At 38.4% G+C, this 26,488-nt stretch overlaps 1 protein-coding gene across 4 annotated transcripts in view; it reads right to left on the minus strand.

Moving 5' to 3' along the window:
- The window catches only part of Otogl (otogelin like), a 121,477-nt gene that overhangs the window by 77,397 nt on the left and 17,592 nt on the right, over positions 1-26,488 (minus strand). For all 4 annotated transcript variants that reach the window (XM_050135533.1, XM_050135530.1, XM_050135532.1 and 1 more), the window contains exons 10-23: positions 26,252-26,358; positions 21,833-21,939; positions 21,502-21,627; positions 19,819-19,927; positions 18,958-19,004; positions 18,376-18,521; positions 16,653-16,776; positions 14,687-14,864; positions 9,843-9,967; positions 7,352-7,561; positions 4,634-4,799; positions 3,970-4,044; positions 3,088-3,140; positions 414-576 (exon numbers count right to left, since the gene is read on the minus strand). In XM_050135533.1, the coding sequence (XP_049991490.1) occupies positions 414-576; positions 3,088-3,140; positions 3,970-4,044; positions 4,634-4,799; positions 7,352-7,561; positions 9,843-9,967; positions 14,687-14,864; positions 16,653-16,776; positions 18,376-18,521; positions 18,958-19,004; positions 19,819-19,927; positions 21,502-21,627; positions 21,833-21,939; positions 26,252-26,358 (1,736 nt within the window). The remainder of the gene's footprint in view (positions 1-413; positions 577-3,087; positions 3,141-3,969; positions 4,045-4,633; positions 4,800-7,351; positions 7,562-9,842; positions 9,968-14,686; positions 14,865-16,652; positions 16,777-18,375; positions 18,522-18,957; positions 19,005-19,818; positions 19,928-21,501; positions 21,628-21,832; positions 21,940-26,251; positions 26,359-26,488) is intronic.

Raw genomic sequence — 26,488 nt, forward strand, 5'->3', positions numbered from 1 at the left:
GTTACATTGCACAATGTTGAGTTAGCTTAGCAAAACAGTGACAATAGTCCGGTAGCTAGCAACTCAAAGTTAACCGCTGGTCAAAACAAAGATTTTGATTATTCTTGAATAATGCTTTTAAATTATTTTTAAGTAAGTTGTGTGTGTGTGTGCGTGTGTAAGTCCGTGAAGATGTGCATACATGGGCCTAAGTGTCTCCTGCTTTATCTATGGAGGTAGGAGGACAGCTTTTTCGAATCAGCTCTCTCCTTCCCCTTTATGTGGCTTCCAGGGATCCAGCTCAGGTCATTAGATTCACAAGGCGAGCTCTGTTAACCACTAAACCATCTGGCTGGCCCCAAGAATATTTTTGAAGAACCCGTACTTTTCCTGAAAATCTTAAATGATCATATTAGCAAGATAAGGGAACTCACCCTGGAGCGCAAACACAGCCACTTATGCAGGGTGAGGATGGGGCACAGGTGAAGTTCATGGCCAGGTTTGCACACGTGGTCTCACAATTTATACCACCAGCTGGTAATTCGGGGTCAGGAAACCTGCAGTCAAAGTATTCCTTCCCTGCTGGGCAGGCGTGAACTTCAAATATAAGCACAGATAACATGGCTTTAGCTTTGTATTGGCTTCACAAACTTAAGCACAAAATTCATGGACCAAATCATTGCTGTAACTAAAGGATGCTCTCATTCATTGATCCTTGAGTTGAGAAGCATAGCAACATTATCTAGTCAGAGTTTTTCAATCATTAAAATTTCCAAAACCTTTTTCAAACTGGGAAATCTTACCCATTTTCCCTGAAAGGTCAATAAATTAAATAAATATAATTTCTTGAAGTACAAAAAAGGGGGTATGTTGATTAATTCAAACACACCAATTTTTAAGTGCTGAAATTATAACACATATTTCAACAATTATAAAACCATAATAAATATATGTTACTCCTTGACCTTGCCTAACCTATGAATAATTATTTTCACCAGTTTTTACTATACTCTAAAGTACAAAAGTGGCCACTGTTACAGAGGCATGACAGGGACTTCCTGTTTCTCCAGAAGGCTTTGGGTCTGTCAGGAATCAAGACCCTTACATAGGATCAGAGGGATAGAACGGTGAGGACTCACTCCGTTGAGAAAGCAGGCTACCTAGGCATCTTCAATTCAACTATGAACTATGTTGAAGTAAGAGGCGAACAGTTAGTTAGGTTTCCAGTAGCTCATGTTAACTATGAGGTCCAGTATAAGGGGCCTGTTGAGAAGCCCCAGACTGACCCAAATCCCGGCAAGGTAAATCTAGAACACACAATTCAAAGGAGATCTTATTGTTTAGTTTTGGGTTCTAAGAAACAGGCTCTCCCTCTGCAGCCCAGGCTGGCCTTAAATCCCTCCCTCTGCTTTAGCTTCTTTAACTGGGAGGGTAGAATGCGCCACAAGGCTCAGCTCACAGCTGAGTTATAATGATAAATAGCTGCGTATTCAATTAAGTAACAGAGCCTAAATCTCACTACCTATCAGAATGAAAACCAGGATCTGTCATTTGCTCAGAATTGTTCTGTAGTCCCTGAAAATCTCAGGCTATTTCTTTATCTGACAGGAATACAGATTTATACAGTTCCCTAATTGGAAGATTTTTCAGGATACAGACTCTAGTGGGAAGGTGACATTCTAAGAGAAATGGTAACTGATATATTTTATAAACCTATTGTTTCTACTTTTCAGTTTTATAATGGGATTTTCCATAAGCCATGTTTGCTTCTAACTCAGTACAGCTGAATCTGGCCCTGCAATCCAGATTGCCTTATCTCCACCCACTCACTGCTGGCCTATAGGAGTGTGCCACCATGTTCTTATCCTATGCTATTTTCAACTCGTTGCAACCCTGCTACCCAGACACACCACAGGGCTCAGGAGCACTGACAATGTCTTGGCCATTGGTAGACATTCAGAATCGCTAGCATTGCTCCTGAATCAGAACCAGGTCTCAGCAAGATCATCAGCACTTTGTGCACGCATTAAAAACTGTGAAGTGTTAGTCTAAGACGGAGTTTTCTGGTTTCTGATCCACAGCACTGTTAGAGCCAGCATCTGGGCTAGCTCCCTCAAACCTTTTGGCTACCCGAAGTGGTGTTTGGGTGGACAGTGTAAAGGTTACATAATCAGCTGTGGCTCTAATCAAGGGATTCTCAACCTGTGGGTCACAACCCTTTGGCTAACCTCTCCCTCCAAAAGTATTTATATTATGATTCATAACAGTAGCAAAATTGTTGTTATGAAGCAGCAATTCGGTAACTTTAAGGGTGGGAGATAGCACAACATGAGGAACTGGATTAAAGGGTTGTAGCATCAGGACAGTTGAGAACCACAGCTAGGGGCAGCATTGTATGCTCACCTCTAACTGTCCCTCATATACTCTAACTCTTGATGTGAAGAAAGTCAGGAAACACTGGAATGCTATGCTGACTACATGATATTACTGTATGCATGTGCTTGGGTAACAAAGCCTGGGACTGGATGCCTTCTAGTAAGTAAGAGGCAGTGTTTGAGATACATGAAACTGAATGAATGGAATTTTTGCCCTGGCAATGCTGAAGCATGCATGGGCAGCCCATACATGGCGGTTCTGTTGAACTTGTCCATATTGGGTTTAATGGTCTAAATTGATAAGGATGACTGACCAGGTTTCTTCCTCAAGCAAGCACCAGATCTCATTACAGATGGTTGTGAGCCACCATGTGGCTGCTGGGAATCGAACACAGGACCTTTGGTAGAGCGGGCAGCGCTCTTTTTTTTTTAATTTTTTTTTTGATTATTTACTTTTTTAATGGAAATCTGTAGATTGGGTGTATTTGTACCACCCCCACTGGAAATATTTTCTTTTCTTTTCTTTTTTTTTATTGAGAATAGGAAAAAAAAGTTTCCACCTCCTCCCAGCCTCCCATTTCCCTCCCCCTCCCCCCACTTTTCTCCCCCTCCCCCCACTCCTCTCCCCCTCCCTCTCCAATCCAAAGAGCAGTCAGGGTTCCCTGCCCTGTGGAACCACCGAGCCATTCCTTGAGATACACACTCCACAGGAGAATCTTAATCTTGAACTCACCAGTAGAGGGGGTTGCTGGCTCGTCACACTTCACAGTCCCATTTGAACACTGGCTAGAAGTAAAAAAATTGTTAATTTATAGTCTGCCAAAGTGTGATTCATATAAATAATTATTGAAGACAGCGATTTCATTTTGACGTATTTTATCAAACACTTCCATGCAAGCGGCCTTGTGAGAGACATGAGGATAAAAATACCACATTATTGTGAATGGCCTGGCCCAAGTGCTTCTAGCAACAGGGGAAAAGATGCAATTGGATTTATACAATGTGACATACTCGACACAAAAATACATTTAAAACTTAAGAGAAAAAAATTAAAATTTAAAAATCTGTTCATAACTGACATTTAGGTAGTCTGAACAATTCTAAAGGATAAAAGGGGGTTATGACTTAGGTCAGACAGAAAGACTCTAATGCTTAGTGGAAATATAAAAACTCTGACTCTGTACAATTGTTGGCATTATCGACACCTACAGATCAGTTGTGAGAACCTGTAATGAGCTGGAAGAAGGATTCTGGGAGAGAGGTATAGATAAACTGGTCCTGCTATGTGGACCAGATATAACCTGGTTATATCTGGAATGGGTGTTATCCTATCAGAGCTATTGGACCAGCTTTGATATATGTCAGGAGGTGATAAGTGACCCCTATGTATGTTATTGTTCTGATCCAGTCCAGAATTAATTTTTTTGAGCCAATAGATGAACCATGAACCTATAAGACCTCAGGCTGTAGTCTGAATTACTACCCCACTCCTGACATCTCTTAAAGAACCAAAACCTATTAAAGGGCTTTTGTTTCACCAGTACATATCTCGGGCATTTCCTATTTCACGTCCCAATGTGATATATATGGAGTTAATATATTCATTGACACCTACCATAATCCTGAGGGTGTTGGGATGAGCTCCCCAGGCTGATAAATGCTCCCCCTGTAATGGCACCGGCAATGATAGCTATAAGCAGAAAGGCGAAGTAAATAAAATAAGATATGAATTTTTTCCAACACAATTGAAATGGCAATTGATTCCCTGCTCTGCGATTGGCCACTGTAGGGTCCGATTCCAATGTGCAAATAGCAGAAACTAACTGGACATGGTAATTAGAGAGTCTGAAGATCAAAATAGTTCTGAAGTGCTAGTTAAGTCCTAAGAAAAGTCTCCGAAAGCATTTCAGAAAAACATATCTGCTGTGTCTTTTACTCCTATGTGCAAACCAAAGTCTTTGGTTCCTCTGAGGGCTAAGACCTTTATGAGAATGTACCCTACAATCTTACCACTCATGTGACAGGGACATGTCATTATTGCTAAGTGTTTTTGGGTGTGGAGAAATCAAGTAGGAAAAAGCCTCAGGATTAACTGATGGAATCTTTACTGCTTTCTGTAACTTTCTGTGAATATCTCAGCACATTGAGAAACAAGTAGATAACAATATAAGAAAAAAAAATACTTAGCCATGTAAAGAACCATGAGCAAAAGTTAATTTGACCTATCAGAGGGAAATCAGACACAATCTGGCTGCCGTCCAGCCATCTCTGTGACTTACATGGGCACACAGAAGTTAAGGGTGTCCTCGTAGAATTTGCCTTCGGGACAGTTGCATCCTTCCGCACAGTCGTCATTGCACTGCTCAGGGGAGGAGAGGGAGGTGCAGGAGCGGAGGCAGAATGAGGAACAGTGATGGTACAGCATGCCCTTCTGACACACCACGGCTGTGGACAAACTAGCATCACTTACAAAAATCTCACACGCATAGAAACATATGCTCACTCATAGGTCCAAAGTAGATATAAGTCGTGCAGCAAACACTATCTTGCAGCAATAAACACATCACAGATTTGATAATAAAATCAAAGAATGAATGAATGACTAGATAGACAAACAGAAAGATGGCCTCATTAAGGGTATAACATGGAAGTGAAATTCCTATTCAAGAAGCTATTAACTTAGACATTCTGTGCCATTTTTAATTCCTGTACCATATTTATTCATTCTTACAGATGATATTTTTAACAGTCTGAGTGATTTCCTGTGTGACATTTAAACCTTCATAGTGCTATTCCATTACCCTACTTTGCTCATCATTGCTTTGATAAAACACTGACCAAAATCAGTTTGAGAGAGGAAGGGTTTATTTGGCTTACGCATCCTAATTACAGTCCATCACAAGGAAAAGTCGGACAGGAACTCCAACAGGACCGGACTCGAGTACCACGGAGGAAAGGTACTTGTTTCCAGGTACACGTTCAGTTACGCTTTCTTAAACAACCCAAGAACAACCTATCTGGATGTGGTACTGCCCATGGTGAGCTACTCTCTCCTTCATCAGTTCACAATCGATGTCTCACCGTTATAATAACAGACCAGTCTGATGGAGGCATTGCCTAAGTTGAGAGTCTTGTTTCCCAGATGGCTCTCATTGTGTCAAGTTGACAAAACTAACCAGTATGGTCATCATCACATTAACCATATTCTTGAAGCCTAAATAAGCAATCGTGTGTAAATGTGATGCTATTTGATTTTATTGATCCATAAAGTGTTTGTTTTTTAAATCATGTTTATACTTTTTTATTTCAAAAAAAAAAACTTACAACTTCTCTTTAGGTCAAATGGAACTAAAAATGGCAGGCGACTAGTTAAAGTTAACTTAAAATAGATCTACACAATAACAACACCAGCTGACATACCAGTGTGGATGGGAGAAATATCAACTCCTACCCCTAGATAAATAACTATAGGCAATTAATGGTTGTTAAGAATCAATCTTCTTCAGAGACAAGCCCCCTGATAGGCAGTCTAATTCCAAATGCTTGGCCCTAAACACATATATATGAGTATTATTAAATAGTCTCAGCAGGTTGTATTTATGCATAAATATGCAGTAATAATAATTATAGAAGAAGCCCTAACTTTAAGAGGGAGTGGGGAGAAATGGCAGAAGTCGGGGGGGAGGAGAGGGGAAATGATAGAACACTCACACATAAAATTCTCAGAAATAAAATAGTAAGTTAAAAAACATTTGAAATTTTCAAAGAACTAATAAGAATACTCTTTTTAACATTTTTATTTATTTAAGGCAAACAAAGATTTGAAATACATTAAAACACCTTGATCATTCTGATTCATACATAAGTAAAATTATGCTTAGGTGTGTTAATGTAACTGTGTGAGTACGGAAGTGGATTAGATTCCAGACACCATAAGCTAGGAGAGAACTAAAGTGCAAACTTTGAAGTAGAGGAAGGGGTGTTGATCCTAGTTGTCTTAGATCTTGGATATCACTCTTGTGAGAATGGGAAATCCCTTTAAAAAAAAAAAACAGAACGTGGAAGAGCCAGGCTGGAGAGATGGCTCTGCCATTATAAGCTCCCTTTAGTGGCATCAATCAAGAGACTGGAAGAACCATAGGTGACTGCTCAGAGATGAGAAGCCTCAATTGAAGAGGGGACTAGGGCAGGGGTCAGATGTGTAAGGGTCAATGGGCTCGTATTCCCAGCCTTGTAGGCCCTGAATTTTGCTTCTATAACATGAGAGCGGGCTGCGTGAAACAACAAATTTAACAGTTTTCAGTAAACTTCCTTTTAAAAAAAAAAAAAAAAGTTAAAACAAAACCAGGAGGCCTAAGAGATGTGCTGGAAAAATAATTATAGGGCACATATAGAATTTCTCTTACATGGAACAGCAAACATCATAATTAAAAGTATTGAAAATCAAGAACATGAACTAGAAACTACCTACTGTATATTATACCTGTCTAATTACAGATGAGCTGTGTGACTTAGTGCATCATCTTCTTCCATATTCTTCACTCTTTAGATATGATATTTCCAGGATAAGAATATTTTCAAAATTTTCCAACTATTTCTAATGCATCTTTCAAGATAAATAATCATACGGTAACTTTGTAGTAAATAACAGTTATTAGTGTTTTCCTCTGTGTGTGTATCTTTCTCTGTCTCTTGCCTCCTTTCACTCCTTCTTCCATCTCTCCCTCTTCTATTTCCACGGATTTAAGTGAAGGGTCTCTCACATACTAAGCAAACACTATAGTACTCAATCCTTATGTTATAAGTTCGTTTATCCAACATATATCTAGTTTAAACAAACTCTGTATTCATTTATGTTCAGTACTTAAACACTATAAGAATACTTCAAATAATTTACATACAATATTGACATCTCTTTAATAAAGTCAAAAAGTGGCAATGGTGAATACAAACCTATCAAGAGTTACCTGGTCATCTTCCTGTGCTATCATACTCACCACAGAAGGAGATCTGTGATCTGAAATCAATGGGCACACCACGCTGAGCACATAGGTAGGCATAGTGGGCAAGAGCATTGCATAGGCAGGAGCTTCCACACTTGCATGCATCATGGCGGCACAGCTGATAGTACAGCCCTGGACTCACGTAGACATGGCAAGGAGCAAAGAGCTCCTGGTGGATGAAGTCACAGTGGGCTGCATACCCAACTAACAGAACAAGAAGCCATGAATCTTTCATATACGAGGCCAGGTATTACCCTAAGAATGGGGTACCGAACCTACTCAAGTATCTCCCTTTCCTAGAATTGTATTGCTACTTTAAATGAGAGTCAATATGCTGAGCAAACTAGGTAACAACACTGAAGCCACATTCAACTGTCTTTTAGCCAAAACTACAGTGTACCTGAACAACTTGAGCAACAGAAAGACTGACAGAGGTGGTAACCTCAGTCAGCCCCAGCCTGAAGAGCGCCTCAGGAAACCTGTTGTGAGGACCTGCCAAATATTACTTCCAGGCCTCTGAGCATGAGAAAAGTGGTTCCAGATAATGGATAGGCCGATAAGTTTATAGAAAACACATTACTCCAGGTCTAGCAATCATTGCATTCCTTCTGATGGAGTCTCAAGGGTGAAAGACAATGGGGCAGATGTCAGAGTCATTCGATTCAACATCTACACAATGCAGTGGCCAATATCTAGCAAACGTGAATAGCTCACTCTTGTTTGGTTAATAAATATGTGTGAAAGAATGGGTGAACAATGATTAGGAGTTGGAATATATTTTGAAGTCTCGGAGACACAAATATCATTATAGTATTTGAATTATAGTATTTGTCATTATAGTATTTGGAGCAAATTTGTATAATTGCCAACTTCAAATCAGTCCTTGACCTAATGCATTCCTGTGTAGGACTAGCAAAACAAGTTTGACCAGATCAGAGAGCTAAGATCTTTCAGAAAACTGAGAAAAGGTGAGGTGTGTGATTCCTTGATGTAAGTGTACCTTACATGCATTGGTTTCCTCATAGATAAAAACCAGCCAGTCTTTGTATTGTCATTGTGATGAGAGGCAAATGGACATCAGATAGTTTTACTTTCAAGGAACAATACTGAATTGATTTTGTTGAGGGCACCAAGGATATTTAATTGCAATATGACATATTTTCACTAATTCTTTAAGAATTTAATACAATGCATTTTCATCATATTTACCACCCGACTCTTCTTCCAACTCCTCCCAGATCTGATATATTTATTAATAATAAAAACCCTGGTAGTTACCTAAACACTATTTTTGCATTAAAGATGCATGCAAATGCAAAACAAATGACTGTACACAGTTGGGAGACACAGTCCTAACCCCAAGAATCCTGAAAGTAAAATAACGCACTGATAAGGCCATTCCTTTGTGTTCGAAGAAATTGTAGATCAAATCGTGCTGCTGTTGTATAAGAGGTAACTCAAGAAGATCCTTGTGAGAAAATATCAAGAGTTTGGTTCAAAGTTACTGTCTTTTTATCGATTTTTCCTTTCTTCCTGCTTCTTTCTTAATTTGCGTGTTTGGGATTTTCAAGAAATCATAGTTCACAGCAAAAGCAAAAAAAGAAAATCTCTAAAGCATACACCACAGAAGGCATCAAGTGTGAAAGCAAAGCAAAGAAAAATGTGGTAAAACGGACACAGTGGAGGCTGATAAGAACCACAGCCAGAAGGCACAGCTCTGCAAGAACCCCACTGAAACCTCTACGGGGCAACTTGATAAATAATAAAGTCGCTGCAACAGCAAGAAGGAAATTGTCAATGTTAGAAACAAGATATTAAAACCAAATGAGATTAGTTGAAGAAGTAAATTCATTTTTAAAGTATCAGAATGGAATGGAGGAAAATGGAAATGGGACGTCAATGTAATAAATGATACAGGCCAAGATTACAGTACTCTTGAGATTAAAGAGAGAGACTGACAATCCTCCTCATCAAGTTAAAAACATCTAATTTCTTTTTTTTTTAAGTGTTGGGAGCAAGATTGTCTGTTCTTCCCAGCACATCCAAACTAAATTATGGACTCCCTGCTCATGAAGCTATAATGGATGCTGTGCATAGGAATAAATCCATGATGTACTTGAGTTATCACACCATGAAACTGAAGCTGAGCATCCCTAAAGTCTGTCAGCAGTGTTAGAGTGTTTCCAGCATCCAAAAACCCCAAAACACAGACTGTGTTTAAGAAGAAGAAAAATTATAAATACCCATGATGTATAAATTTTTAAATGCAAAGTAATGGGTTGTTTGCTGTTCTTTTAAATAGCCCTAATTACATTTAACAGGCATGGATGTAGGCATATGACTGAACAAAAACACATAAGGAATGGCAGTGAGTGCTCTTACATAATGAATAAATCATAATTTCAAATCATAGCATAATGTTATAAAAATAGAGTAACATGCTGAGCATCTCCCCTTAAGTCTACATGTGAAAAGGAAGACTTACTGTTCTGTTGATTGATATTACAGGGGTCCACCATCGGGACGTGGACAGGAGCAAAACAAGTGGAGGAAACTCTCCACGCATGTGCGTGAAGCTGTGGGGTTCCTTCTATCATGCCAGATGGAGAGCTGGAAAGCCAAGAAAATGTTCACCATCGTCTCTCTCATTCACCTTATTCGTGCATATCCTTCAAATATTCAAATAAGCAAATGTTCCTTTTCTTAATATTTAAGTAAATCTTAGAACTTCAAGTTTGCTAGCAATTTCTAAGAAACATAAGCATTTCAGCTTCCCAATATTGAGATTTTTTTCAAGGTGTGAAATATCAACATAGGTAATGTGATTGAATCTTCATTTTTGCTTTGTGAAGAAATCATCCTTATGCCCATTTTATAAAAGAAGCAAGAAAGTATCTCAGAGAAATGTTGATCAGTGTCATTAAGCTGGTATCCAAGGAAACAAAAGATCAGCCCTGGCTCCCACAGTACCCACATAACCAAAAATTCAATCTGAGTGTGGATTAGGGTAATTGTGGGAATGTAGAAGTACAAAGTTCCTATGGTCTATTCAAGCTAATGGCAAATAGTGTAGGGTAAAGTGGCCTATACTCTTGACTTATTATACCAATTTATTTTGTAAGGCCTGAAATACTGAGCAAAATTAATACCATTAAAATTGGGGTAAAAAATGATAGAGCGTCACCCTTCCTTCAAATTTCCTCACTTCTTCAGTTTCCCCAGTAGACCAAAACAGAAGAGAAAAAAAACACCCTTTTAAAGTGTGACTACAATATCAAGGAAGCAAATATGAAGTTCCACCTTCAGGGGCCCTCAAAACTCATTAATTCAACAGCCAATGTTGGCTAAGTGATTCCCTATCAATCCAGGGCCTGTGAAGACTACTTATACGGATCCAGAAAGCAAATCCAGTCTCCTTAAGGATATATAGGCCTGTGCTCATAGCCCCGAAGTGTCTGAGCAGAAGTCTAGGCTTGACTTCCTCTCTCACAGCACACTAAAAGGTCAGTGCTTCAGTCACCAGCTAGCTGAGACCAGTTCTTCAACGGCACAGAAAGGAGAGAAAGAAACCAGTGCACAAAACATTGGGTGACGTTTCCCCTCATACCGTGCATCCTCTCCTTCCTTTTGCTATTTCCCCACAAGCCCCCAGGATGCTAAAGAACTATAAGAAGCCTAAAATAAAAGTCTCATTTTGTTCAAATGAAGGTATTAAAATTCAAGAAACTGCCTGAGTTCTATTTATGTCTTTCCTTGCCTTCTTTCTCCCTGCCTCCTCCCAGGGAAAGCAAAATATCTCAGGGTTCCCAGGAGGAGCTACCCAGAGCCTGGCTCTCTTATTTCACTTGGTTGACTTAAAACAATAAATTGGTTAAAGATAGGAACCAGAATGTAGGCCTGTTTATTTATTGTATTTCACGTTATAAAATGGCCTTTCAACTCACCATACCTGACTTACTCTAACAGGGCATGTAAAATAAATTCTCAATTAATATTTTTCCATTAAACTATGTTTGTAGATTCGCATTAACCTTTCTCAAGTAAAGAATTTTAACTACTTTAGCTGAAAAGCTAAACACTGTTGAAGAGTTATCTCTGACTGAAATATTATCCTGCATCCTTATCGCGCCTGAATGTTTATGCATGGAAAGGACTGGTGCCTCGGAGAGAGGCAGACAGATCTGCCATCTGTTAAACTCTGACTGCTAACCCATTCTGACAAACAAGGCCAAGAAAGAGGGCTTAATGTCTTTTCTGGACATCTGAGCCAAGCCTCCTAGCCTGGTTTCTGTTTTGAAAATGTGGTAGAGACATTGTTATTTTAACTTCAAGTAAATAAAAAAAATCTGAAAGTAAATAAATTGCGTTAGAGATAATGTAAGATAAACTTTACTTTTGAAACTTTAATTAAAGCATCAGCTCTCATTATTTCATTACACATTCAGTGAACTTCTTGGTGCGTGGTTAAAAGTTCTGCTCAGGTAGGCTGTCTATCCGGAATGAGCAAGTTCTACGATTACAGCGACCAAGGGTAGTAGACTTCAAATGCTCACAACCCTGGCAGTTTGGTGCGAAAACCAATAAATGATATTCTTCTCACAGCTAATCCAGACCTTACTTCAGCTAGATATAAACTCAATTTTACAAAGCAAATACTGTCTGCTTGGTTTGATTATTAAATCAGAGTTTACGATTAAGATTATAAAGGGAAAACTCACAGAGGGAAAGATTATGTGTGGAGTTATTTGGGGGGAAATCACATGTTATTTAGAGAACAGCTCAGCTCTTCTGTGACATATTCCCTGGATGCTCAGCCCACAGCGACCTCTAAGCTTATACTCTATTTCTGGTTATGACCACGAAGGGCAACATTTATTATTTTAAAATTACCTCAATATATTATGTGCACTATTAGCTTCTCACCTGTCACCAAATAGTTCGTCATTAGAATCTTTTATATGGATATTATGAGCCAGCTTAAAATTGTATGTATTTAGTATGTACAATACAATTCTTTAACGTCACACGTATCCACTCTGCAACGGTTGAGCCAAGCTAACAGACACAGATGCCACCTCATATTCTTGTCATTATTGCATGAGGAAATTTGCCATTTAGCCTCTTAGCAATGTTCAAGTATCTAACATATCAACGCTTGTTCCTGTGCTGGGTGGAAGACCTCTAGTCATCCACTGGTCAACAACTCCCTTCCACCAGCCCCACCTTCAGCCCAGCTCCCGACCACTCCTGACAGCCTTCAGGGTTGTTAGCTTTTAATTCCATGTTCCCTAATGGGTAAAGTCCCTTCTTGATAGTGCAACATCAGTTTGCGGAGGATGAGTACCCAGTCATCACTTAACTGGCTCCCAGGGGGGCTTCAGAGCAAAGGACCGGTACTCTCATCAGGACCCTGAAGCAGGAACTGTTGATTTGAACAGGTGTTGCAAAAGCACATTCTCATATCAAGGAGACAGACGTAATTTATTGCTTGTCTGCCAAAGCAACAGCAATTTTCAGAAAAATCCAACTAACTTAGACACCAAAATTTGTCTCCTAACTAACAGCAGTGCCAAACAAAACCAGCACGTACTGTAAATAATAATTAATACAAATGACATTAGGATTTTCTAAAAGGTTGCCGGTTTCTAAAAGCAGATGACTGAACTTGCTATGTAGCAGAGGAGCGCACAAGAGGCAGCAGTGAGCCACATCCTGAGTCCCATTGCATAAAGTCAAGTCAAGCATCACTCCAGAATGTGGGCTAGTTCATAGTTTATCTTAAAGTGTGATCATGACACATATGGAGGTGTGCAAATGAAAGGTGGCCATGAAAAGTTTGGCAGCAATCAAAGGGTTCTGATTAACCCTTTGGTTAACCGCCCAAGCTAAATTCCAAGACAAATGAGGTTACATGCGGAACAGGTGCCTATAATACCAATGCTTGGGAGGTGGAAGCAAAAGGATCAGGGGTTCAAGGTCAACGTTGGCTTGCACTGCAGGTTTGAATCCATCCTGGGCTACATAAGACATTTTCTGATCCCTAAAATCCCTGTAGAAAATGGGGGTGCACACTTAGAATCCCAGCACTGGGAAGGTAGAGTCAGCTGGAGTCCTGGCGTCTGAGCACACAGCCTATACTAATCAGGGAGCTCCAGACCAATAGAGATCCTGCCTCAAAAGGCAAGGTGGGTGGCCCCGAAAAGCAGCACTCTAGGTTGACTCCTGACCTGCACAGCACACACACACACACACACACAAACACACACACACACAATCACATCACATTAAATACGTTGTGATTCCAAGGTGTTTCTCTCAGCAATCAATTGCGAGGCATTGCACAAATCTACGGCAACTTTGGTTCTGCACACACAACGCACACTACGCACTTCACGTACCATCATGCCACACAACACATGCTATGCACGTTACATACTGTCATGCCATACAACGTCAACAAATGCTGCCTGGAGCACCTCATCTCTGGCTGGAGAATATTGTATGCTGTGAATTGCAATATTTAAACCGCACAAAGATGTTTACTCTTAAGCAAACAACAGCTTTGTTTTAGAAAGCGTATTTTTAATATTTTCTACCATAATTCCTCCCTCATATAAATATCAAATTGATATATATTTGGAGTGTATTGACAGAATGCTTGATTTTTGAGCCTTTTACTTGTTGATTTGAGTTTTGTTTTAAAAGTCATCAAATTTTGGCTTGAGATTAAGACAAATTTTTCAAGATCATCTGAAATGACCGTAAACGTGGCTCTACCATTTTCTACTACATTTTTTATGTGAAACAGCATTCTCAATATTGATGTTTATAAAACCAAAATATTGGGTGAATCTGGCTGTATGTCCTGCAGTATGGCATATTCAATTCAATTCTTTGAGTAAAAACACAATCATCTTCTCACTATGTAAGTTTGCTTTCATCTTAAACATTAAAATTATATTATAGCAAAGAATTATTTAAAATAATTTTTCTAATAGCTTATTATCACTATATGTCTGATATATATATTATGTTGTACTGCATAAAAGTTCATGGATAAAAGGGTCTTGAGTGGGAAAACTTAAAGAAATCCTAAGTGACCTTGAATGACTTTTTTGTCCCCTTGGGGGTCTTAGTTTCTTCTCTAATTACTGAGACAAGAACACTAATGCGGGGGTGGCTATACAAGTTAAATATGATGGTATATGTGAAGTGCTTAGCCAGCGATTGCTGACCTCCTATCCGTTATGTAAACATTTTTTTAATGAATCGCCCTCCTCTAAACTGACAGTCATTAAACTCAACGAGCTGGACATAAATCACACTTACAGAAAGTCATCTCTGATGTTGCCATTAAAGGTACCACATAGCCCTAATGTCCTTCTTTTCCATGCACTGGAGAGCTGTATGTAAATTCTTTCTCCATCAATAGCAAACAAGATCTTTAAGCCAAAGTTGGTTCTCAGAAGAATGAATAAGGATGACAGGGTTTGGATTTCCACAACGCCTGGAGGGAAATAACATAGATAAATGAGTGTTGTCGCAGAGAGGCAGTGTTCGGAGATGACCAAGGGTAGCAGTAGGCCTCTCTTTCTATTACACCTGTAAGTGTGTAGCCAGCTGGCAGGACTTGTCTATGCTCCAGGAATGAATCTTTCCTAGTGGCTTCTTGTGTTCTCTTGTTTCCTTCCCTCACTCCCACTTTCTCAATCTTTGGCAGTATTCCATATGGACTGTTATCAACACATAATTTCCATTGTCAACACCTTAAAGTGGTAGGTCTTAGATATTTGAATTCTAATCATCTTTTTTAGAGTGTGTGTGCTTGTGTGTGGTGTATGTGTATATGTTTGTGTGTGGTAGGAATGAATAGTATAGCAGAGATGAGGTGTATGGTTATATGGGGAAGTTGGGGGTGGAGGTGTGGCATGTGACCTGTGTTTGTGTATATTTGTGTGTATATGTCATTTGTGTGTGTTTATGGGGATGCAGTGTGTGTACATGTATGTGTGTATGATGTGGTGTAGCATGGCATGTGTGATGCTATCCTAAAATGGCCATGATCCGTTAGGAAGTATCAATTTCCTTACATTTATTCCATATTCTTGTGAATGCCAACAAAAAGAAATGGAAAATATAGCTCTTGGTAATCACTATTTTATGAGACACAACACAGACAAACTCATGCTCAAAACTAAGAGAGTGACTTTGTCACCAAAAGCTCTTCATTGCTCCTCTGTCAATTTTTTTTTTAAAGATTTTAAATTTCTCAATTTGGTCCCTAATGACATAAACCTGAAAAATCTTTGACCACTGTATTTTCCTCATTGTCTTCCCCAAACATCGCCAATGAATCCAGCAGTATGTGCCGGCCACTAGTGTTCTGAGAGACCCTCATCAGTCTGTCTCCCCCCTGTCTCTACTCTCTCTGCCTTGGAGCAGCTCCTCCTTGGCTCTGCCACGCCTCACTAGACAGCATGCTGCATGTTGTATTGTTGATATCTGTCATCTCAAAATCACTTCCACACCGCTGTCCTCATAGTCATAAAAAAGGAAAACAAAAGAAACTCCTTAAAACTCACTGTTTATTTGGCAAAAGTGTATGGAATTTCCATTTCAAAAAATGATAACTATTTTATATTTATTTCTGTATGAATTTTCTTAACATGATACCTGCGTGACACTGACATGTGACTTGTAACACAAGCTGGCACATTGCCGAGAGCTCTCACTGGGAGAGCAAAAGAATATCTTTAATATCTATGTTGCGATGTGGACATCAACAAGGTCCATCTCAGGAAACTACCACATACGAAGCCCTCGACACACTGTTCATTCCCCACTCGCTTTCCTGATGTCAGCTCTGGATGGTCTCTGTTGGCTCTCTCAAGGATGTGGCAATGTCAATTTGGTCACATTATCCTCTAAACAAGCTTCATACACTTATCCCTCACTTCCCTCCACAGCACTACCTCAGCTTTTCACCCTAATAATTTCTCAGCTTCCAATCTTCTCTTAACCCAGAAAGCCCTTTGTCCAGTGTTGAATGGGCTACTCCTCCTCATTCAAACCCGCAAAATCCTCCACAAATTTTTGAGTCTATCTCATTTTATTTCGAGAATCTGTTTGCTTGTGCAAACTCTAGGCCACTTGAGAAAAATAGTAAATATGATGCCTCCAGTATTGTTGGTAGAAGGACACAAGCACCCAGTAAATGTTTTGTCATCAAACAAGAAGAAAATCTTTAGATTGTGCTTGCTATTGATGCTAATGCACGCACAGCATTGCTTCTTACCGTTCAGAGTGAAGCCGTGGTTGGGACTGGTGAGGATCTGGCCTCCCCTACTGAGCGTCACTTGTTTGTTGAAATCATCCTCCAGTATCAGAGTTATCGACTGAAGGCAGACCAAACCCAGGTTCTGCATAAAAGTCAAAGTGTTCGTGATAGAAAAGAAGGGACAGAGGCAAGAAGATGGGAGAAGGATGGGAGAGAAAGGGGAAGACAGAAAAAAAGAGTACGTATAAATAATTTCTCATATATAATGGAGGCTTGGTGTTGGTGATAGATATAATGAGCAACTGATACATAATCCATTTCATGTAATCCCACCCCTCGCAATGTATGGTTGGCTATAATATATCAAATATGATACGGATTGCAGAAACTGTGTAATAGCAATATTTTCAGTCAAGTGCCAGCAATTGTCTTCTAAAATACCTGGTGCATCACTTAGCAAGTACAACTGACAAACTTGTCACGCAGACAATTGCATTGTATAACCAACAATTTAGGACTCATTCTAAAGCTAATTCAAACACTAATAAATTTCAATGAAAGAATCAAGTTGGAGCCAGGCATGCTGGTTCACATGAATATTCCCAGCACTCCAGACGTTGAGGAAGGAAGAGTGTTAAAAATCTGAGGTTAGACTGTGCTACATAGCAAGAGTCTCTCTCAAAAACAAACTATGGAGGGGGGGGAGGACTTAGTTAATAATGTTTGTTGAAAATGGCCTTTTATTGGAATTATTTTTTATTTATTTTTCTCTTACATATTACATCCTAACTACAATGTCTCTTCCCTCATTCCACCTACCTCTCCTCCCACTGCTCCCAATCCATTCCTCTGTTTCCTTTCAGAAAAGGGAAGGCCTCTCATAGCTATCAGCCAGCCATGGCATAATCAAGTTTCCCTAAGACTAGGCCCCTCCCCTCATATGAAGGCTGGATGTAGTCATCCAATAGACAAAGAAAGATCCAATATAAGCAGGCAAAAGAATGTAAGACAGCCCCCTCTCTAAGAACACCAAGCCACACAATGATAATATACATGCAGAGGTCCTAAGTGAAATCCACACAGGCTCCCTGATTGTTGGTTGAGTGTCTGTGGACCCCAGGTTAGTTGTTGCTGTGAGTTTTCCTGTGATGTCCCTGACCCCTCTGGCTCCTACAATCCTTTACCATTCCCCAATCTTCTGTAGGATTCCTCGAGCTGATTATTAAAGGTGTGGGTAAATTTTTGAAATTACTTTTCCTTTTGTAACAAATTAATGATGCTTTTTATTTAAAGAAAAGATCCAACATTGATATTATAATAAGTCAAAAAATTGTGTATTATATTATTCCATTTTATGTATCCCTTTAGAATGATATGAAATCTACTGGATCTTATACAAACAAACTACCCTGTTACGCAAAGAGTTTGGCAATAAATTAAGGCTTAGTCCTATAGCGAAATCATGCATTAACTTTCAAAAAAGAACATACATAAAAAACTTTGAGTTATTTTTCTTTGCAAATGTAAATACATCTAAAGTCAAGGTTCATCACATCATCAATATATGTCATGACTAACAGTGAGCATTTTTATTCTTTTGTGATATATTAGGAATAATGACATATTAAAAATCAATACATTAAGAATAATCTATTAATCAGAGTTGTCACTTAATCAGAATGTGAAGTTGGAGTCTGAACTGTGATTATTCCCCTGCTTACTGTTGGGCGTTAGCACTTACCTGTTCACAGTGAGCTTTCTGTAAAGTAATTGTGAATTTATCTTTTCCAGTTCCTTTCACAAGGATGTACTGGCACAAGCCAATGAAAGAGTAATGGCGCCCGTCAAAGGTGGTAAAATGAGAGTCGCCCACAACAGAGCACTGAACTATCCAAAATAAATAAGGAAGGAGAAGAACACAGAAAAAGGAGGGAGGAAAAAGTATGTTAATTCCTGAACAGCAGGAGGACAACAATTTAGGATAAATAAGCATACCTCAAAAGAAAATCTAAAGTGTAAATTTAGTTTTACTGATCTGACAAACTAAGTCATTAAATTTCATTTAAAAATTATTAAACGATAGCCTTTCCAAGTTGTTTTAGGCATTATATTTACCCATTTTAACAAAATTTTACCAAAGTTGCCTACTTAATGGTACCATGTATTCAATTTCTCAATTATCCTCTACAAGCAAACTTTGTGTTATTACATGCTTTGAGGTATATATGAGATGCATTCATAAAAATCAGAGTTGTTTTCCCTTCCAAGTTAAAAACTACTTTTTAAGATTTCAAGATTGGTTTTTAACATTTGAAAGAATTACCTGGACAGTCATGCTCAGTGCAGTTCCAAACTCCACCAACACATACACTAAATAAAATCATAAAGATATTAGCCTGACACAGACATTATGCTGACATTCGCCTCAATATATCGATTAATAGACAAAACATAATAGGTTCTCTATTATCTGACTAGTAATCTAAAAATGTTAGACTAATCATTATGAACCGGATGGTTCATAAATGGCTGTTTATTATGTATCTATTTAATGTCACCAGCCACGGACAAGAGGAAAGAGATGTCTTCTTGTGGAAGACACAGACTATAGGCTTCTTCCCACCTTGACAAAGTGAGGGGTTTCTGGAGAAAGAAAGGGTCTCCAATGACTCCAGCATCTGAGAACATGGTTAGTTATACGATGGCGTGTCTTTTGTGCATACTGACAGCAAAGAGAAAGGGACCATGGTCATGTAGCCTGCATTTGCCTGGGAGTGTCCTGGAGGAATTTCATGCTTACCCAGAGGCTGAGCTAGGTTAATAAGAAATTGTAAATCTTATTGATCATGACCAAAAATTGGCAATAGACAGTCACTTTATAAAGTACCCAGTATGTAAACCCAGGAGCACCACATGGTTCTAAGAATAAAAGCATGTGTTATTTAATGATTATGAATAACATAATAGCATATGGGCAGGGGATTTTATGAAATCACCAAGGGAAATAATAAGAACACAAACACACAAAGATAATGAACATGTGCAGTTCAAGTAAAATACAAACTGTGTTTCAGAATTCACAGATGAAACTAAGCAATGGGTAGAATCTATAAGATAACTGTCATGACCAAGTTGTTAAGGAGAATGGTACCTAGAAATTATTCTCTACCCATGGACCACTTACCACTCAGTGCACTCTTGCTCAATTTTTGAGCCAACTGAATAAGCTAACCCATGGAAACTACATGGGCAACTTTCCAAGGAGATGCAAGTCCCATTGTCCATTATGAGGCCTGTTTAAGAAAAATAAAGAAATAGTAAGGGTTACATTCTTTGAAGATACAACAATTCAGTCAAGTGTTGAGACCTTGCTTACAGAAGGTGCTAGAAACAAAAGATCCTTGACTGTCAGGGAAGATTCTAGCAACCTGGCTCTCAGTCATGTCTCCCTTATAAAGGCTTACTTCAATGAAATTTCAACTTTGATTTCCTGTACTTAACCATCAAAATCTCAAAGACTACCAAAGAGAAGAAAGGAAGCTGAAAAGTGCTTCCTGGACTTTAAGGGAAGAGAAAGAAAGAAGTGAGATAGTATATCCTTAGTTTATATTCTGATCAGCCAAAGATAAAAGAGATTTAAACTATTATCATGCAAACACTAAAGAACAGTGCTACTCACTGGTTCAACGAAGTGCATTTGCTAAAACTTTGTGAAGGTACATAAGGATGGAGCAAAATTTACCCAGCTTTTCCATCCGCTGATCTTATTCATAACAAGTTTCTACAGGAAAAAAAGATTGGCCTACCGTAGCACATGGACTTAGGCCCTGAAGCCACAGCCTTATCCAGTGTTTGATTGTAAGCAAACACCTCAAGACTGCCACTGGCTCACCGTACTGGCAAATCAAAAAAGGTGCTGGGAAAATCACTTAACACCTTTATGTTTGTTCATTTCAAGACCTGAAGATTGACCAAGGTCTTTTGAATACTACAGAAGTACATTAGCCCTGGGCTACATGCCCAGTTTTCTTTTCCTAATTTGTATTTTTTTTAAGGGTGGGAACATGTTGGACTGAGAATGTGGCTCTGTAGGTAAAGTGCTTGCTGTGTATGTATAGGGTTTGAGTATGGATCTATAGGATGCATAAAAGCCAAGCCTAGTGATACACTTATACAATCCCAGCCCTGGGTTATTGAACAGATGAATCCCAGAACTTGGTATTCAGCCAGTCTATCCAAAATGGCAAGCTCTGCAGTTCAGAGAGACCCCTTCTCCATAACCAGGTGGAGAGTAATAAAAACACACACATAACCTCAGTCTCTGGTCTCCACATGCAGATGCTTACACGCACAATAATTACTCATGTGCACACTCAAATAAAGAGAGAGAGGAAGCTAGAAAACATCTTTGGCCTTCTCTATAGATGTCTATCCATACAATAACTTTAAAGCTCACTTCTACTGTCTGTTGTCATTTTCATTTCAAATATTAAATCGACACTAGGACTAAAATCTTATCATGGAAAAATATAAAGACTCTTTCCTAAACTCACTTTCATAGTCCAGGAAATAAAATTATATAAAGTATTATGATATAGTGAAAGAATACATTCATCACCTTGGGAATTAAAAATACTAGTGTCCAAGTTTCTGAATATTTTTGCAAAATTAAAAAAAAAAACACCCTTTTATTGAAGAAGAGGACACGTTCCTTAAAGGATTACTTAAAGGACTGAATGCTCCTAGGGTACGAAGTTGCGGTTGCTCTGATGTCCAGGGAGTGGACAACAAGACCAAGATGTGGTCTTCATATAACCAAGTACCACGACAGAGGAGTGCAGGCAGGGTTTCTTCGCAAGGCGCTTACCGTCAGCACAATAGCATCCATCAAGGCAGTGAAGATTGCTCCCGAGACACTGTTTCTCAAACGTGCAGCTAGGGGGGCAACAGCTGATACAGTCCCGGTGGACAAAGCTGTCGTCGCATTTATCAACTGCAATGGGCACGCAGTGGGTGACAAGTAAATTTTTCAAAAAAAAAAAAAAAAAAAAAAACGGGGTTGAGGAAATAGATACATTTACAACTATGTCAGCCATTTTTTAAAGTTTTGCAGTGTGTTAGAGAAGTTAGGCAAGCTGAATTCTAGGATAAGACTGAAACTTTTTGTAAAATACATGGCTTGAAAACCACAAACGTACCGCATGCTGGGAAGTCGTCCCTCCAATCTTGAATGGGAAAGCCAGCATGAGAACAGGCTCTGGCATACTCGGTGGCTGCTCGACAGTAAGTTTCATCATCATCCGTTCTAGAAAGAATTAAAAAAAAAAAAAAAGATAGAGAAAACTGAGGCAGGGACACTTGGAAATCTAGACAGAAATCTTCATTGGACCTTGGGCCCCCTGAGTGTTAAAAGCAATGAGGGTTTGTATAATAAAGACGCTAGCATTAGTAAATGTCAGAATGCATAATCTTCCATGATGTACCTTGTAGGAGACAAGAATGTTGAAAACACATACAAGAGATTCTAGATGAATACATCCACCTAAATTTAATACAATGTGCGTCAACACCTTTATCAAAGCCTTTCCCTTTTCCTATGGATCAAGTAAAACTATAACAAAAAGTATTTATATTTAAAATTTTTAAATCTTCACATGTGGTTTTACATCTACACAAAAATATTTTAGACATCTTAGAATTTAATAGTCAATAAATGCAGATAAAAATTTAATGAAATAAAAACAGATAAAATTGTATTTCTACAAAAATATCAAGGATGAGCTTTTTTGGAAACACCTCGTTCTGAATTGCCCAATAGTCTGTGGCCCTCCTAAGGATTATGCTCATACCATATCAGTTCTTGCCATAACAGTCCAAAATATTTTTCAAAGACTTAATAAATAATATTTAACTTAAGATTTCAAAGGAGATTTCCGAGCCCTTTCACTGAAGCTGGACATTTTTACAGCGTTGCCACAAGTAAATTATCTCTAATTATTTTTCTTGCCATCACTCTAGAAGCTCTGTAAACAATAGTTTCTTATGGGATCTGCCAGTTCCCAGAGCAGATTAACTAGGAGCTTTCAAAATAAACAGGTTTCTAACAAGGTAGCGAGCTTGGTTTTCAACCCAGTCCGTACTCAAAATTGGATCGTTAAGCATCTTACACGATAATGACCTTAAGAATGTTCCACTCTGTGACTCTTAAAGTCTTCAGTCTTTGTTATAAAAGCCACCTTCTCAAATTGCCCTTATTCTGTGCTACTGTAATTGGAACCAAGTAGCTTATCTAGTCCAATTAACTGAGCTTTAGAAGGCAAGAGAAACCTGTCCGTATAACTGCAGGGGCTCAGAAAATCCTCAGAGAACAAAAGAGCAAAGTCTTCCTGAAAGGAAGGAAGTGTATATAAAAAACTGTTGCATTTTTGGAAGAGATTTACCTTGAAATCTCAGGGTTTACCTTAAAAGGTGTGAGTGTTTCTTACAATTAATAGTAATTTTGAAAGTTAACAGAGAAAGTGATTTGGGGCTTGCCAAACGATGCAACAAATATCAAAATATCTGTCATTTACTGAGAATCTATGTTACTCCAGGGAGGCACTATTTGAGGCACACAGTCTTACGGCATCTAACAAAATACATCAAACTGTTCAAGAAAGAATTTGTTATCCTAACTTAGTGAAAGGAAATGAGCTGATTTTCCATTTGGATGTTAACTCCAGTGACAAAAATAAGCATTAAATAATAGTTGTTTCTAATTTGATTGACTCTTACATGCCAAAAATTAAAAATCATTTCTTTGCTGCCAAGTTTTTAGAAGCAAACCCAGAAGGCATAGTTACAAGGATCGTATTGTTTCCATCAAATTCTACATCTTCAGTGGAGCTTAGTATGCTGCCCTTGATTTCTCTGTACCCATCACAAGCAGGAGGCAAATTGGGTGCCACTGTTGGGAACCCACTTCTCTACCCCACTAGAATACAGCTTTCAGAGGAAAGACTATAGGAACATGGTTTCTATGTTTCCATGTGTAGCACACTACTTAGCTAGGAAGCACAAAAGATGGGTGTCAAGTCAATTTCAATGAGCCATCATTGCTGAAGCAAGAAACAAATGTGTGACCATAGTCAATCCACCTTTTCATCAAACAGAATCTTTCTGAATCTGTTTCATGGTCCAGGTAAAGAAAAGAATCATAAGAATCATTCATTTCCTACAAAAAGAAAGAAGAAGAAGAAGAAGAAGGAGGAGGAGGAGGAGGAGGAGGAGGAGGAGGAGGAGGAGGAGGAGGAGGAGGAGGACAGTACAGAGTACCCAGAAGGAAATACCAGGAGAAGTGGAAACTTATTCTGGGAAGTTTCCTCTTCTGTTTTGGCATTGTCCATGAAACTCAACCACAAGGCCCTTCTTCTGATTTGAGACGATGCAACAAATATCAAAATATCTGTATTTTTCACCAATCCAGTCTTTTCACCTCAGACACATACTTTAAAGGTCAGCTAATTTAAACCACAACAAGGTAATGTAGTTTAAATTAGCTACACCAGACTGCTCTGTTCCATTTATAGTAAAGAAAGAAAAAATCAGAGATTCAAAACAACTAAAATAAAAAGTTGGGAGTTTATAAGATGTGGACATAGAAGAGGAATGCTTTTATCTCTTATTCTTCCTTATTTTAATTATTAGCAACTTGCATATTTCCTGAGTGTATGAAGGGACATTACTGGCCTTCTGTACACCTAGGTATGGGGCATGTTTCTACATTCTGGTACAAAAGACTAAGAATGAGGATTATACATGAATTTTCTAGGTTAAAAATACTGTCCCTTTGTTTCCTTTCTTCCTTTCTGACAGTTAACATGAAGACGTAAGAGGAGCCAGTTTGGGCCTCGAAGTTGAGAACAGAAACAAGGACACCCTGTATCAACAAGACTGCAAAGTCACTGTGAAGTTTATGGAAAAGGGCCATGATGTTAATCCAAGAGCAATTACTGGCTTGAACTTTTAAATGAGAGAAGTATAAACATTCTGTTGAAGTTTATCCACTGTTCCTTTGGCTATTGGAGCAGCCAAATTAATGAATAGAGAGTGACCTTCTGGAATATACCAAATGAGTCTTTATCTCAGCCTACAAAAAGAAATGCGTGTTAAAGATGCCTATGACAAAGCAACTTAGGAAAATTCGAAACAATGAACACAAACCACTATGGGGAAAGAAGAATAATTTTTAATTCTATATAAATGGGAAAGAAGGGACAAGCCCACCTTTGCGAATCTTGAAAGGGAAAAGGTCAGTTTGAGTAAAAGAACAAAGGCATGACAATCAGTGCTTACTTTTTAAAAAGAGAGGGAAGAGGTTTTTTCAAAAATTCATAATAAGTCATGGGCCATCAGTAGAGAGGAGAAGCTAACTGAAAGCTTTGTACTCATTTAGGAACCCCTGGATTTGGAGAACATCTATACAAGTCAAGTCTTGACTACTCTACTCAAAGGCAAACCAAAAGCCAATCATAAAATATTTGGAAAACCTTAGTATATTCAATATATTGTTATAATAATTGATCTAAAGAAGAGTATTTACAAGTAACATAATTTCAATACTATTTTGACTTTTATATCGTGTTTGATAAAAGCAGAGATCTTAACAAGCTACCAAAAATTCAAATGGCTTTACTCAACTAAAACCTAGTCAGCTGTTCTACAAAAGCATTCAAGTACATAACTTGTATTTCTTTTGAATCATGCAATATTCAGATATACAAAATCCCTAATGTGCTCTTGAATCTTCAAGATGGCTAATCATATATACTTGATAATTTAAAATAAACAAAATATAAAAATAGTTCAACAATAGGTAATTTATCTTAAATGCTATGATAAACACAGTGTGATCAATTTGTTGCCTAGACAACTTCCTATTCTGGATGTTGCTAACCTGGGATAACATCAATCAATCTGTGACTATGAATATACAAACATTAAAGGTGTGTTTCTAATCATTTCCAATTGAAATTCAGCATTTCTTTGAATTGTGCATAAAGGCATCAATCAAATCACAAAATGTTAGCAACACATGTGATTTTGTCAGCAACATGTCTCATTAATTTTTCATGTGTTCTAATTTCTCATTATAATTATAGAAATTACAAATTATTGTTTATACCCATGATGTCAAATTTCAGCTGTTATTAAATATGAAATTTATTTTAAAGCACATACATGTATTAAATATTGATTCCTTTCACCTTTTCAATGGCTATTTCATTAGTTTCCTTCATAAAATTGTTTTATTTTGAGGATTTTAAACATCACTGCATAGAAGTTTCTAGAGACACCTCTAGAATCTAAAAAATGGACAGTGGCACAAAATGTTTAAAAGCCACTCAATTCTGCTCCCGCTCTGTGAAACATATAGCTACCCATTAGACAGTCAGTTTCTAATGACTAGCTGTTAGTCCAGTCTGGGCTTTACACTTAGCCCTCTATGGCTAGCTGCTGACATGGCTACATCACAGAAATACATCTATCTGCTCTTGGGGCTTTATGTGTTTGTTTGTTTTGCATTTTGTGGTCTTTGCATAAAGAAATATGCTCCAAATACCCATTGTTTCACTTACTTGCACAGATCATTAACACAGCTGGCAATATATAAGTATGGATCGATGTATTCATGGCAGCTCAGGAAAGGGAACTGCAACAATATCTGGCATTTGAAGAAGATTGCCTGTGTGGGGGGAAAAAAGATGCCAAGCATCAGAACATCTTCCTTGGTACACAAGAATTCTCACCTTCTCTTGGTATTAATCTACTTGCCGACTCAGTTCTTACCAGGAAAGAGCAGATAGTCTGCGCTC

This window comes from Alexandromys fortis, unplaced genomic scaffold, assembly GCF_014885135.2.
Source record: "Alexandromys fortis isolate MF-2015 unplaced genomic scaffold, M_Fortis_MF-2015_v1.1 scaffold_24, whole genome shotgun sequence".
Taxonomy (NCBI): Eukaryota; Metazoa; Chordata; class Mammalia; order Rodentia; family Cricetidae; genus Alexandromys; species Alexandromys fortis.